The sequence below is a fragment of the Procambarus clarkii genome, chromosome 66 (genome assembly GCF_040958095.1).
Source record: "Procambarus clarkii isolate CNS0578487 chromosome 66, FALCON_Pclarkii_2.0, whole genome shotgun sequence".
In the NCBI taxonomy this organism is placed as follows: Eukaryota; Metazoa; Arthropoda; class Malacostraca; order Decapoda; family Cambaridae; genus Procambarus; species Procambarus clarkii.
The window spans coordinates 28,083,836-28,100,057 of NC_091215.1; the positions used below are offsets into that span (position 1 = coordinate 28,083,836).

General features: G+C 42.9%; 1 protein-coding gene and 1 long non-coding RNA gene across 5 annotated transcripts in view; one reads left to right on the plus strand and one right to left on the minus strand.

The window, feature by feature from the left end:
• CycE (cyclin E) overlaps positions 1 to 16,222 on the plus strand; it is a 132,186-nt gene that overhangs the window by 106,133 nt on the left and 9,831 nt on the right. For 2 of the 4 annotated variants that reach the window (XM_069309975.1, XM_069309976.1), the window contains exons 3-4: positions 13,550 to 13,621; positions 13,937 to 14,063. In XM_069309975.1, the coding sequence (XP_069166076.1) occupies positions 13,602 to 13,621; positions 13,937 to 14,063 (147 nt within the window). In that variant the 5' untranslated portion in view covers positions 13,550 to 13,601. The other 2 variants (XM_045760234.2, XM_069309974.1) reach the window with 2 other exon arrangements.
• Positions 2,043 to 6,949, minus strand: LOC123769220 (uncharacterized). The gene is made up of 3 exons (XR_006774232.2): positions 6,700 to 6,949; positions 5,395 to 5,637; positions 2,043 to 2,238 (listed from the first exon to the last, which is right to left on the minus strand). It is a non-coding gene; the product is annotated as an uncharacterized lncRNA (long non-coding RNA).

The window sequence follows — 16,222 nt, forward strand, 5'->3', positions numbered from 1 at the left end:
ATATATATATATATATATTTGCAGGCATAATTTTAGTCATCCTGGCAGCGTATAGTGATCATCCTTCTCTCTATATCTTCATTACACAACTGAAGTTACACAAGCTTCAGCTTCGGAAAAAACGAGTTATATATATTACCAAAATTAATGGATTTATAATCCAACCATTGTCAATGGTGGGAAGCCTGTTAGGCTTTTCGAGGGTCACCTATAAGCCAACAACTGAGCTTTCCCAGGAGGCATCCTACAACACTACTGAACGGGATTAGAATAGCTTGAATCATCTCATCCCTCTGTGTGCATTTATACCTCAATAAACGTATTTCAGTTTTAATTCAATTTTTCACAACAGTTACGTAACTCCCAGATATCTATTTACTGTTGTGTGAACAGAGGTATTGGGTGTAAGGAAACGTGCACGGGAATCGAACTTTGTGTGTGTGTGTGTGTTTCCGTTGGTGTCAATAATAAATCTGATAAGTTTTTGTCCCCAACTGAGTGTGATGCAGGTGCAATGGCGGTTTGTCGGAGCGGCGCTGTCTGGGGCCGATACACCCTCCTACACATGAAGTTTACACTCTAACCCCTAGAACTTATTTCCCATGCCTCCGTGCATACGTTTCACCCCTGTTTTATGCAACCCTTGAAGTATAAGGTTCGAGCGGCAGTGGACAGGTGTAACAGGTGCGGAAGTGGTTGCAGGAAGGGCCGGCAGTGTGTGTGTGTTGCCATCCCGTCATTCACGTAACTTTTCCTGCCTCTCCACCACCTGCTTCGGTAAAAAATACGTTTAAGCATTTATTTGTCCTCGTTAAGCCCATGTTTAATACAGAGTAAATTTAATACCAAAAAAAAACATTGTTTGGGTTAACAGAGAGGCGGGAGATATGAAGTGTGTGTGGGTGATGGTCTGGTGGAGGGGGGTGGAGCCCGGGACATCCGGAGTGAAGGTGTAGGCGCCATCCAGATGTCTTGAATGTCAGGCGGGCCGGGCTTGTCAGCCTCCTTTCCCGCCAAGAATTTTCCTTCCCGCCAAGTACTCATCCGCTTTTGTTGTGGCCCAGTTTATTGTGCACCCCATACTCATCCTGTGAGCGGTAGCGCAAAAAGCATTACAGAGGGCACAAAAGGTCTTTATCAGACCTCATTTTAGATTATTACATAAACAATTTCATCTATCCTTCACACCTTATAGTTACAATGTCAGCTAGTTACAGAGAAAGTGCTATTTCAAGAGTATATTTACGGTAAGTCATTCCGCTTTTCACAATTTCCCGAAAAATTGTATTTCCTCCAAAGCTCTTGGTTTTTTTTCACTATAGGGTCTACGGCCTTTTTCGGAGCATAAGTTGTTTCTGTTGTAATGCAATTTGTTTTAATGCTATAGTTTTCAAACATTGCTTTATTATTATTATTCAGAAAAGTAACGTGATTATATGATAATTGTGCGGGTTTTGTGTTTGTCGCAACCAAGGCATTGTAACTTAGTAATAATAATAATAATAATAATACAGTAATAATATACAAGAAATGAGGAAGACAGGAACCAGTGAACTACATCATGTCACAGATTCCTTGCAAGTTTTTGTAGACATAAAAAGAGAGGACTCAAGTGGAGTACTTCAGAAAAAAATGTACTTTGTCTCTGAGTACCAACATAGCTTCAGTGAAAGTAAATTGTGTCGAACGAATGTTGCATCAAGCGTAGGCTAGGATTATTTTAAGAGTATGTATTTGATTTGTTTCAAGCGCAGATTAAGAATGTTTCAAGCGTAGGCTAGGAAGGTTTCAAGCGTAGGTTAGGAATGTTTTAAGCGTAGGTTAGTGTTTCAAACTTAGGTTAGACATGTGTGAATGTTTGATTGGATATAAATAGGAGTTGCCTTGCATGGACCAATAAGTCTTCTGCAGTATTTGCATTTCTGTGACATTGACAACTCAGAATGGAGGACAGAGACTGTGTATCTCTGAAAGCAAGTGAAACGAACAAGAAAACATTGTCAAAGCAAGCTCAATAAGCAACTTCAAAATGAAATACAAGAAACGTTTGGCTTAGTTCATTTATTATACACCCCATACATATCCTGTGGGTGGTGGTTGATCCCATACCCATTCTGTGGGCGGTATTTGACCTCATGCCCATCCTGTGGGCGGTGGTGGACCTCATCCCATCGTACACATCCCGTGGGTGGTAATGGACCCCATACACATTGAGAGGTAATGCATCCCATACCAATTCTGTGGGTAGTAATGAAAAAGATTACAGAAGCATATAATTGGCTTAGGAATTGAACCCCAAACTTAATTTAGCTAAGAAAGTCTTGATAAGCTAGCTACACAATTTTATGTATAATAGCAACAATGGATTCGAAAACGACTCGAGGCTAAGCAACTTCCATTTGCGGTGAGGTAGTTTCATAATTGATTTGGCTATTATGCACACCAACCCCTATCCAGTGGACTATGGTGGAAAGGTTACAATCACCCGCATGCTTTACCTGCAGTCTGCAAAACGGGGATATTTGACTAAAAATTTTGGTAGAAAATAATTTTGAATGAAAGAACATCTTGGTGAGTACACGGAGACACTGCTTAGACCGGCCTAAGATAAGTCTAGACAAGATGATTCTGAAGCATAATCCATGGTGAACATTCATCATTAAATGAATGTGTAAAAGATAACGTAGCCTAGTGTGCTGGGAGGGGTCGGAGATTACCTTAATGAGGAAAGGTGTGTAACACTACAACTCACGAATTAGATCGTTCACGGAGTATTCACGTCTCACCTGGGATTCCTGCCCGCTGTCTTATCTAAGGCTAGTAGATAAAATCCAAGAGAGGGTTTGACGTGGAGACTCTCCGACACAGAAGAGGTTTGTGCGGATAATTTACACCCTACAAAATTCATTCCGCTGAACCTCTCTACAACTCCCTGAACAACTGCCATAAGAGCTGTCATGTGTGACTGTCAGATAGTTGCTCTTTTTTGAAATAACAGTAAATATCGATGTTTTGTAAACATACAAACTTTGGAAGCTAGTTTTAGCGGCGGACTGGCGGCCACAACATATAACTAGCAACTACATGGTCAGTAAATGTATTTAGAGGGAGGGGTTATGTGTGTTGGGGGTCAGTGTGGACAAGGGCCCCATCGCACCTGTTCTGCCACACCTGCTGCTCCTCCATATCCTGTCGTCACCATCGTGGACCCTTCACATGCACAGCAGAATAACCTCACGCCAAAGTCGTTTATGAATGCAAGTGCAATAGCTATAACAGACTGTATACAGGCAAGACTCGCATCTTTGATCACCTAATTGGTTAATCAGTTGTCATAGATCGTCTAATTATCAAAACAACTTAACTGGTGCCCAGGGGCGTCATCTCCTGGTCAGCTTTTCTGTTGCTACTGGGATTGAACCCTATCTCCTCCCCTACCCATCCTCCATGGCGACTCTGGAGGCATATGTATAAAATATGAGCTGTTGCGCACACAAAAGTTCTGGACTATTGCTATTGTAAAGGGCATACACAAAATTGCAACACTCTAGCGTAGCCTAATATATGATTTGTCGGAGACAGAAAATCTGTTACGTTTGTCGAGGTCCCTTCCAGCGTCAAGCCTTCACCAGGCTGCAACCCACAACAGTCGTCTCACTCCTAGGCAGCTATTTACTGCTAGGCGGACACAGGCATCGAGTATAAGGAAACGTGTTCAATATACATATACTAAGCCTAGGAGAGGATAGGTTAGGTTTTGCATTTCTCGGATCCTTCACAATGTTATTTGTTAAAAACGTGGACATTTTTTTTAGGGAGGTGAGTGAGGGGGGGATTGCCATGGTCCACTTTTTGTACATGTGGCTATATATGTTATTATTAGAGGACACATTGTTTTGACGCTGCTAATTATGTAGGGAAGAGTAACCTTGTTTTGACTGTTCTGAAGTTAGTTATTCGTTGTTCCCCCTTTAGTCAGACTTGCAAATTCATGTTTCATAGTAAATTCATGTTTCATTATTGGTAAAGATCTTGTTTTTGTTTATCATAGGATTTGTTTTTACATTGGCTTGTTTCTCGCATAGCCTTCGTTTCATATTGGATTTATTACAATTATAACTCAGTTGAACTTGTGGTTATAAAACAAGGCGCAACAGCATAAGCCTTTGACCTTGATATGAAGAGTTAAAGTAAACTCACAGTGTATATGCACCGAGTCGCGCTCCTCCCAACCCGTCCTCTTCAACACCACATACATAAGTATGATACACATACATTTTAACCTATCAATCCCCCCCCTCAACTGACGTACTAAAAATCATAGCTGCTCGCAAAATTAACGTAATGTCCCTGTTTTCTATTCGTGTGTTCTTAGGTTAAGTTCGGGCAGCTTAGTACATCGGTTTAGTGACGTTGGGAACGCAGAGGCAGCCCGTCCTTTTGAACTTTCACAACGTTACTAAACTTATGTATGTACTAAGTTGCCCGAACCTAACCTACCCGAGGCCAAACGTCAAAATCCGATGATGACTTTTAAGGACGGGTTGATGATGATAATAATGAATAAACTTAATGAATAAACCCACTATCTTCAATTTCATTAATTTCACTCATTTTATAACCACTGTAACATTAGCTACAGTACGTAAAGAAAACAATAATGGGTTCCTGAATTTATTATGAGTCTATATGTCTTCCAGATCATTTGTTAATTTTGATTTACGACAATAATGTCTGCGTTATAGTAAGAATTTTGACGCTCGTGACTAATGACTATACAAATATAATTATCAAATATATGTAATTCTTTGTTAATTTTACTCAATAATTTTTTGTAATAAGATGGTATTATGAATAATAATAATAATAATAATAAAACACACAAGTATTGGGCCTTTTCTTTATTTTCATTCAAGCACTACGATATTGTAGTAGGCTTCTCCATTATTATTATTATTAATATCGAAAACATTACTAAGTTAGAGTTACTTTAATAAAGCAACTAATATGAATAGTGTTTCGGAATTCTAACTACTAACCAACTTCATGATGATATTGCCCCCTAAAAAAAATTAAAATTGAAAGTGAACATGGATGAGCAGGCTCCCCGCAGACTAGGATAATCAGACAACCTGTGTACCTACGATTTAAAGGTCTGCCTCTGGTGTTTATTGACATATAGACGGCTGGTATCTGAACACGGTAAACACTTACTGCTATGTATGACCTTAGGAAACGAGCTGATTAGTTCCAGGAGCGGGTTAGAGGATATTAACACATAAGTAACCTACACGACGATTTACCAACAAGACATTAAATTAAAGACATTTGTAAGGGGAAAACTATAAATCATTAATCATCAGACAGAACAGGTAAGCATAGGACAAAACTCACACCACTGGGGCTCTTCACACCTGATAGTCAGGTCTAGACAAATGCGATATTGGTCACGGAGTCAATCCGTGTGAGGTCAGTTGAACTCTCGGTTGCAATTCTTTTAACCATGTCGTAGCACAGTCGATTAAGGCGCGTCTGGGATCCTCTGGGACGTAGGTTCGAACCCTCATTACGGCCCTTGTGGATTTGTTCATCTATATGTAAATCTGCGTAGGGTGAGCGCCATGCCCGCGCTCACATCTGGAATTGTTATATAGGTAATATAATTATGTTTGTTTCATGTGGGGGGAAGGATCACGTATAATTTATCCAGCGGGCAAGGTTAACGGGGAGCCCGCATAGGACCCTCCCCATGCTCGGACAGGATCGAATATCCTATAGCCTGGTCCTAGCCTATCCCGATCAACCATGAAACCCATCTACACTTCTTTGTCTCTCTCTCTCTCTCTCTCTCTCTCTCTCTCTCTCTCTCTCTCTCTCTCTCTCTCTCTCTCTCTCTCTCTTTCTCTCTTTCTCTCTTTCTCTCTTTCTCGTCTCTGTCTCTGTCCGTCTCTCTGGTGACCGTAGCAAGTGACTGACTGTAGCTGATGTCTGATTAGTGACTGGCTGGTGACTGACCATAGTGGCAGTGGCTTGTGACTGGTGACTAGTGATTGGCTAGTGACTGATAAGTGACTAGTTTCTGACTGGGCTGTGACTTAACTATTATGACCGAAACAAACGTTACAAAACACGCGTGTATAATGAATCAATCAAAATAATACAACCATAGGCTATCAAAGTGACGCTGACAGGAGCGCAACATTGATGTTAATGACCCAAGAGTAAGTAGCAAGGATGCTCTCAACGTATCTATAAATATAATGGCTCGGGGGTAAGCTGATAAGCAGATAAGCGAAAACGCTCTTTATTAACTATTAAAACTTGTGGCTACGTTTCTCACTAGGGGTTACTAGTAATTAGATAATTAGATAATTTATGTATTAAAGATCAGACACTTTTTGACTCCTATTGATAGGATGAGAGCTTTCCCTTCCCATATCTCATGGGAAAGCCTTACTCTATTATTTTTCCCAGGAGCTGAACGACTCGCAAATTGGTTTACAACCAGGTCCCGAATTTACTGCTGAGTGAACAGGGTTAAATAGATTGGCGTCCAGTCAATCCTCCCTCTCCGAGGCTCGAACCCAAATTAAATCGCTCGCGAGATATATAACAACTATTACAACACGTATGATTGATCCGTAAAATAGGCCGTGTTCATATTGAAAAAATCAACAAACTATTAATATATTTACCAACCTCATTCTCTTATCTCGGGATTTGTTATTGTGGAGAGAGAGATTGGCGTCTGATTCAGCAAAGTTGAGGCGGGAAGCTTATTCTTAACTTATTCTTGTGTTTCACACTAATTGTTGCTTCAGTATCCTCTCTTATTTTTTTTTTAAATTAACATACACATCTACTGTTAGGTAATAAGTAATTAAACAAGATATATATGGAGAGTTTGAGAGAAAAGTAGGGAGGCTGGCTGGCGTGTACCTCCTCTCGCGTGCCAGCCTCCACTAAGCACCGACAATTTCGAACACGTCATTATTATTTTGCATATATCGCGCACACAAATATTGAAATATTTCAATACTCTTTGTCAAATGCCGCACCGTATACCAGCGTGTATTTGGCAGCCAGGAATTGGTGGGATTTTATATGGTAGATGAGGCTCAAATGTTCAATGTTGGCCGGATATATTCCAAGAGTGATGATCAAATTTACTTTCTGTAATTTCATGTCATAATGCCCCAGCGTTGAACCCCCCTATCTAAAGAAACAAAACGGAACTAGCAAAAGCCCAACAACTATTCAACAAGGCTTGTTCATGAGCTAAGGGAACTGAGCTATGAAGAAAGGATGAGGGAATTGGACCTCATTACACTGACTACACTGGAGGAAAGAAGGAATAGGGCAGACATGATAACGGCGTACAAGATACTAAAGGGGTTAACAAAGTAGATAGAGAAGCAGTGTTCAAATTAAAGGAAAGTAGAACGAGAACACACACACACACACAGTTGTGTCTTGAGTTGACAGGCGGGACCAAAGAGCCGAAGCTCAGTCCAATTAGCCTTTCCTCGCAGCTTATACCTCTCAGTTCTGGGACTAGTCTGGTGGCATACATCGATTGATTTTCAGCTGAGAGGCGGGATTAAAGAGCCAGAGCTCAACCCACGCAAGCACAACTGAATGAGTACAACTAGGTGAGTACATCTGAATCTTCTCTAACTTTGTCTTGTGTTTAACTAGGTATGGACTCCAGGCTGGGGCTGCAGTGTAAACCTGCAAAAGCAGACATCATATTAAGAGACCAGTGCAGCTTTGTAGTTACTTTGGATAAGGATAATGATGATGCTGTATATAATGATGTCGATTATGATGCTTATAATGAATCATATTTTATATTATATATATCACTACCTTATTTATCACCACTGACGGTATATATATCACTACCTTATTTATCAGCACTGACAGAGTTCTTTCTAACGTTATCACATAATGATCATTTTGGCGGGAAGCATATTCGGACCACCAAGACCCACCCTGCTAACAGACCCCCCCAAGTTCCCAGACAGCTCAAGACCCCCCAGGAAAAGTAGACTCACAGCCCCCCCTTCACCCCCTCCGACCCCCTACTGTCAGGAATATGGCTTGGCGCGTGCGGCCATCGGCCCCCACCAACCTCCTTAAGACCGAGTTTCATCCTGGCTTAATCTCATGGCTCAATCTGTAATTGTTTGGTAGTGTTGTGAAGGCAGTGTCTCGGATCATGGTAATTCTAAGCACAAGTGAGGCATATAAGAGGCAGTGCATGGAGCTTGGAGGCTGGGGGCTGGGGGTGTTGTGTCAGGGGTTGGGACAAGCCTCGGGGGCTACAGCTGCACCGAGAGGAAAGCGGGAAAAAAGCCCGCCAAAACGTTCATATAATGGCACATAATTATTTACTCATTTTTACAGCATTTGCCTATTTTTGTTTACTTTTTAATGTACCTATGGATAATAATAATGAACTGATTGATTGGTAAGTGACTTCTCAGTCGCCGTAGCAACGTGGACAATCGTAATAAATTTGTGCTTCATAAACACAATATTAATCTAACCTTTCAGTAGTCAGAAGGGCTACTGAAGGGCAAGCCACACTCAGCTGTCCTCTGTCTTCATGAGGAGAGCCTTCCAAGAGGACATAATGCAAATAATGATCATCATCGGAATCCCCGTTATCAACTCTGTTGGAATGGAAGCGTCAGAGAAGATAGGAGAGCAGTATGGGGGGAAAAGTTGTCTTAATTTGGTGATACAGTCAAAACTACTGACTCACATTGCATCATTGTGTAATGTAGAGGCCAAGATATCGCTAACGTTAAAGAGATTTTTAAATATTTAGGTAAAATAGTATATTATTTAATCTTACAGTGTTCAAGATGTTTGCTCGACACACATCTCCAAATAATACCTGATCAACCAGGCTGTGATTCATACGTCAGGCTGCGAGCAGCAGCATCCAACAGCCTGGGTGACCAGACGACCAACCGGGAGGCCTGGTCGGAGACCGGGCCGCGGGACGTTGAACCCCGAAAGCTACACAAGGTAGCTTTAAGTATCCCAAGTTTGCGTATAGTAGGTATCGCATACACTAGTCTGTAACATCTACTGGTGAAGATTTGACTAAATGTAAACTCTGTCGGCAGAACTATTCGCATACTTTGCATTATTATATAATGGAATATGAAAAAATAGCGGAATTCAAAGATAACACCATCAATGGAGTCCAAGAAGTGTGTAAGTACTTCATTCATAATGATCTACTGCCGGGAATCTGCTGGGAATATGATAGGCACACGAAAGCTCAATATATAATGTATTCAACGCGAATGTCAAGTGTTTAGCCAAAAGAGCACTTTGATCCAGCAGGAACCCATTGTATGATATTGAAACCTGTTAGGAGTTACTCCCAGAGCAGTAGAGCTCTGGGAGTAGTTTCTAACATGTTGCTACTTCAAGATCCACTTATCATGTTTACTTGAGTAAGATTATGGGTTTTGAAGACGTCAATTTGCATTAGTGTAGATCCTAATAAGTTCATTAGGCTATTCCATATCATCAACTTCTTTGTGCTCTGTTAGAATTGTTCGAATGAATGAAGTGAGTTAACGCTTAATTGCAAAATAGCAATAAGTAATTATCAACACAAGGCACCAAGCCGGGGAGGCTATGTAGCACTGTAAAATAGCAATAAAACATATAATACTGTACTTATTAATTCCCATTGACGGAATTAAGAGGCTGAGGATGATAAACTTATGTTTATCAAAGTTTCCCTAGGCCATCTACTCACCTTTCCTTGGTTGCCACCCACAACAGCTACCTAACTCCCAGGTATATATTTTACTGCTAGGTGAACAGAAGCATCAGGTGAAAGGAAACGTGCCGAACCGTTTAGATCCTACCTGAGCATTGAATCCGGATTCCTTCTGTTGTGAGCTGAGGATGTAAACCATTGTTATTCCTCAGTTTTATCTTGCTCTTGCTAGATCCCATTTAGATTATGCACTTCAATTTTGGTCGCCGTACTATTGAACTGACATAATTTCACTTGTAAGAGCACAGAGAAGGATAACTAAAGATAATCCCAGGAATTAGAAACTTCCTATATGAAGAGAGATTAAGAAAGCCTAATTTACATTCTCTAGAAAGACGACGAGCATTAGATGACATGATTGAGGTGTACAAATAGATGAAATGGAGAGAATTTAACAAGGGGCATATTAATAAGGTGTTAAACATATAGACAAAAACGAAAACTCAAAAGAGTGGATATAAATTTGATAAGTTTAGTTAGAAAAGATCTGGGTTAATGCGGGTTTGAAAATAGGGTTGTTGATCTGAAGAACGCATTATTGGGTAATTTAATAGAATGGGCTCAAAGGATTGTTTCACGCGTAGGTTAGACATATATGTGAATGAGTTGGGTGGATAGAAACTGCCTTGTATTTGCCAATAAGTTTTCTGCAGTTTCCGTTATTCTTGTGTTCTTATGTAAGGTAAATACAGTATTAATAATACTTTGAAACCCAAGTTAATGCAATAATCCAGGTACATTGAAAACTAGGTTAATGCAATATTGATTGAAATACAATATTTTGAAAACAATACAAATGTCTTGTATTAACCAAAGATACCATAGATGTTTAATTAAGGGAGCATTACGATCAGAGAACCATAGGTAGCAGGCCCTAAGAAGAGTGGCGGAGAGGATGTTGTTATAGATTCAGCTACTCGGAACAAGTTCCAAGTAGCACGGGCTATGGTGAGCCCGTAGCTTACCTGGCACAGGAGCAGTGCTGTGTGTATGGCGGAGAGGAGCGCGGGAGAAAGGTGAGAGTGGAAGGAGAGTGGGGAGGCAGGGAGGTACAGAAGGGAGAGGTGAGGGGGGAGACCCAGCCTGAGATCCTGGGAGACTGGACCGTCCCCCACTCCCCACCCTGCCCCTATTACCTCACGCTCTAGCTGTCCTTCCCGCCTCAGTTATATCATGTGTTCAAGTTTATGTTTCAATAATGCTACATAAGAGAATGGGTAATTATGTATATAATTACAATTTGTGGAACCTACGTAATTGGGAGTACATCTATAGGACCTGTTCTTGTCTTCCTATATAATTCCAATTTGCAATTCAAGTTTCCTTTCCCAATACTTGGAAGGCATCTCAGCTTAAATACTCACATGTCTTAATTTTTAGTACAGAAATATCATCCCAAGAAACGCTAATTAACTTCAAATATGGAACCTATAGCTATATATTAATTTGCGTCAATGCTTACGGGCTATTCACGCCCGTGCCACCTCTAGGTTAGCTTACCCTTCATCAATCAAGGAATGAAGGAAATAATAAAAAAGTATTAAACAATATCATTATTTTAACTTTGTTATTATGACACTACCTTATAAACTGTGTAGTTGTTGGTTTCTGGTTGTGTTTGGAGCTGCCAATGATTATTTCCAATTTGATCTTTTAGATTAATTAATAAAATAATTCCGTTTATTTGTTATTTATTTACAAAAAGGTACAATGGGTTTGCGAGAGTACATAATATTGGTATTTTTACATTCTTGCAAAGCCACCAACACGCATAGCGTTTCGGGCAGGCAGTTATTAAAGCCAGCTTCTGTGCTGTTTGCCTTTAATGGAAGATAATAAACATACTTGAAGATGTTCTCTCATTTGACGTGAAGTTATATAAAGAGAACAGCACCACAAGCAATATAAGTTGAGTGTGACGCTAGGGTGTGCGCAGAGCGGCGATGAGCGGCGTAGCGCGACACCGCGGGAGTTGTGTTTATGTCAGGGATGATCAGCTGGTGCGGCTGCTGCGGATTTCGGATTTGGCGCGCTTTGACGTCACACTCTCCAACCAATCCTAAGAGCGCAGCGTTGGCTCACGTTCCAATTGTTGAAAGGGTCATTGTGCTCTGGCGCTCAGAATATCCTTTTTATCTTTTACCCCACATCTTGATTTCAAACCCGGTAAGACTACTTAGATTGCGGATATTATTACGAAACGTTTAATATATTTTACTCAATGCTTTATACTTACGTGGAAGAATAAAACTCAATGTTTACATTCGAGAGTTTCTGCGGCGTTTTAGGAGAACTTACTGAAAGTTTGGGGAGAGACTAACCAATCAACGCTCGAGTTGAGGTCAGGCTCCGCCCAGCTGATTTTGGCGGCGAGGAGGCGAGCCCGCGCTGGGCCCAGACTGCTCTCCGTCCCTGGGTCCACTCAACCATGGTGCCCCAGCTCTGAGTATCTCAACCCGTATTATCAAGGTAAACTGGTATTTTAGTGTTCAAGTGTGGAGATGTGATGGAGGGAAGCGTTACGGATCTATATCAATTGCTTGAGTGTGTGGATATACCTGCTAGGAGCTTGGAATTAAGAAGGTAAGTGAGTGATGCTCGGTTCAGGATTATCCCGGGACACTCCGGACAGAAAGACGTAAGATGGGTTGCCTTCTTAAAATTGAAGCCAAAGAGCCAATTTATTGGTTAATATCATGTAATATTACGTGAAGGTGGACAAGCTTGCACTAGAATCATCACCAGTGGTGTATGCAAGTACGAAATAAGATAAATTAAGCCAATATGCTGCTTTATTATAGAGTTCATTGCATCCAGCGCCGTCGAGGCCACAAAGGATAACAAGCCTGATTTTGCAGCTTCTAAATAGCCTCAGTTGTCTGACTTGCAGTTGTATTTCAACGTCACGTAAAAGCCGAGGTTTTGTCCTTGATGTGAGATTACTGGCGAGGGAAATAATTGAGAGAATGGGTGGATGTGAGGGAGAAGAGGCAGGTGGAGGGCTGGCGGTTGGCGGGCAAACTAGCCGCCCGGGCGGGTCTTCCTCAACACCTGGACATTTCTGCACCCTGACTCCTGCCTCTCTCTCCTTATGCCAGCAACCTGTATGTATAGGCAAGTGTAGCGCACGGCAGGTATGGCGTAGGGGGATGACCAGGTGGGCAATTCCAGGTAAGACTAATAACTTCAGTCCCCGCGCGGGAAACTAGTATTTTTTGCGGGGGACGTAAAGCTGCCCCTTTAAAAAGTATTTTAGGGAGTGCCAAGTCAAGGGAATTCTTAGCGAGGTATATGGAAGGCTGCAATGTATGTTCTATATAGATCATTAGATATTTGTTACATAATTGGCTTTAATTAAAGCAGTGTTGTGTTGAGAGCATGTTCATCTCTTGAGGTTAGTCACTGTTGAGTGGACTTGAAACAATTTAACAAGGAATTTATCTCTAATAATATTTTACCTTGAGCTGCACAAAATTCTAGCCTGCGTGTACTTGGGTAACCTATACATTCATTATTTGTAGTTCTTTTACACTACCATACTGTACTTTTATTTTTCCTAGAATCTCAAATCAAAACCCAATGAGAAAGATTAGTTATGTAGGGGGGCTTACATGATTGAAGGATTGTGTTACTTCATTAGCCATATCTGCTGTCTTTTGCAATGCTGGTGGTATATGGACAGGTATCTAATGTAGATACAGTATTTTGGTATAATAGAGGTACCAACTTCCTTCCCAGGCCCTGTAAGCATCACCAGACCTTCACTACCGATCACCACCCACACAGCCTCATGTCTCAGAACCAGAGAAGGTATGTGGTCTTGCTCATGTGAGGGTATCACAATTTATCACGTCTCTTGATTAACAGAGAGCAATAATTATAGGAATGGATATTCACATTGTGCTACAGTGGAGTACAGGACTTGAAATGTAAGTTCTTCATCATGCAATATACAAGTAGTTTATCTACCAGCTGGGGGTTTTGCAAATAAGTGTATTGTAATGTTTTAATTCATAAGTGTAGTGTAATACTGCAGTGTTTTTTGTCTAACAAGGACAGCAGTAATGAAGATGTAGGTTCATTATCAAGCTCGGTTCAGAATTCTTGTTAAACAATGGTTTTCAGACAGAAAAATGGTTCACTGTCAACTAGAACTAAACCAGCCATTTTAAGGACAAGGAAGAGGAGGAGCTCTGAGAATGATGAAGATGAAAGACAAGTGAAGCAGGCACGCTTAGAACCCTCGGAGATGGTAAGAAACCATGAGTAATCGGTTGTGAGGTTAATAAGTACAGTACTCTGAATTTCTTTCTAATGCATAAATATTTTTCACATACACATCAATATGTATATACATACATATACACATGTACATACATGAATGCACGAACATACATGTACATATAAACATGCACAAAAACATATGCACACAATTTTAAATAGAGTAATCTGAATAATGTATACATGCAAAGGTGTGACACTGTTGAATGCCTTTCCATACCTAGGGACACTAGGTGCATGCAATGGCATATTGGGAAGAGTCCTAAGGTGTGCAAGACTCCCTCTTGGGAAGAAAGCAAAGGATTATATTGAGAACAGGGGTTGTGAGTGGAGTACCACAAGGGTTGGTGCTAGGACTCGTCCTGTTTCTAATTCTGTACGTATCAATGACCAGACAGGAAATTTACTCCTTCATGTCAATGTTTTCAGACAATGCATAACTAATAAGAAGTCAGGACAAAGAGACTTGATACCCTGTAAACTGATCTGGACAGACTGGATCCAGAGTACTCACCTAGTTGTACTCGCCTAGTTGTGCTTGCAGGGGTTGAGCCTTGGCTCTTTGGTCCCGCCTCTCAACCGTCAATCAATTGATGTACAGATTCCTGTGTGTGTGTAGTTACTTTGTTTGGGCGTGAACCCAAAACATGGCAAACAGTTGTCAATGGGTGTAAGGAGACTTGCCCATACATCTTGCCCTGCTTAGGATGAGAGTGCACGAGAGTGCGTGAGTGCACGAGAGAGAGTGCGTGAGTGCACGAGAGAGAGTGCGTGAGTGCACGAGAGAGAGTGCGTGAGTGCACGAGAGAGAGTGCGTGAGTGCACGAGAGAGAGTGCGTGAGTGCACGAGAGAGAGTGCGTGAGTGCACGAGAGAGTGCGGGAGTGCACGAGAGTGCGGGAGTGCACGAGAGAGAGTGCGGGAGTGCACGAGAGAGAGTGCGGGAGTGCACGAGAGAGAGTGCGGGAGTGCACGAGAGAGAGTGCGGGAGTGCACGAGAGAGAGTGCGGGAGTGCACGAGAGAGTGCGGGAGTGCACGAGAGAGAGTGCGGGAGTGCACGAGAGAGAGTGCGGGAGTGCACGAGAGAGAGTGCGGGAGTGCACGAGAGAGAGTGCGGGAGTGCACGAGAGAGAGTGCGGGAGTGCACGAGAGAGAGTGCGGGAGTGCACGAGAGAGAGTGCGGGAGTGCACGAGAGAGAGTGCGGGAGTGCACGAGAGAGAGTGCGGGAGTGCACGAGAGAGAGTGCGGGAGTGCACGAGAGAGAGTGCGGGAGTGCACGAGAGAGAGTGCGGGAGTGCACGAGAGAGAGTGCGGGAGTGCACGAGAGAGAGTGCGGGAGTGCACGAGAGAGAGTGCGGGAGTGCACGAGAGAGAGTGCGGGAGTGCACGAGAGAGAGTGCGGGAGTGCACGAGAGAGAGTGCGGGAGTGCACGAGAGAGAGTGCGGGAGTGCACGAGAGAGAGTGCGGGAGTGCACGAGAGAGAGTGCGGGAGTGCACGAGAGAGAGTGCGGGAGTGCACGAGAGAGAGTGCGGGAGTGCACGAGAGAGAGTGCGGGAGTGCACGAGAGAGAGTGCGGGAGTGCACGAGAGAGAGTGCGGGAGTGCACGAGAGAGAGTGCGGGAGTGCACGAGAGAGAGTGCGGGAGTGCACGAGAGAGAGTGCGGGAGTGCACGAGAGAGAGTGCGGGAGTGCACGAGAGAGAGTGCGGGAGTGCACGAGAGAGAGTGCGGGAGTGCACGAGAGAGAGTGCGGGAGTGCACGAGAGAGAGTGCGGGAGTGCACGAGAGAGAGTGCGGGAGTGCACGAGAGAGAGTGCGGGAGTGCACGAGAGAGAGTGCGGGAGTGCACGAGAGAGAGTGCGGGAGTGCACGAGAGAGAGTGCGGGAGTGCACGAGAGAGAGTGCGGGAGTGCACGAGAGAGAGTGCGGGAGTGCACGAGAGAGAGTGCGGGAGTGCACGAGAGAGAGTGCGGGAGTGCACGAGAGAGAGTGCGGGAGTGCACGAGAGTGAGTGCGGGAGTGCACGAGAGTGAGTGCGGGAGTGCACGAGAGAGAGTGCGGGAGTGCACGAGAGAGAGTGCGGGAGTGCACGAGAGAGAGTGCGGGAGTGCACGAGAGAGAGTGCGGG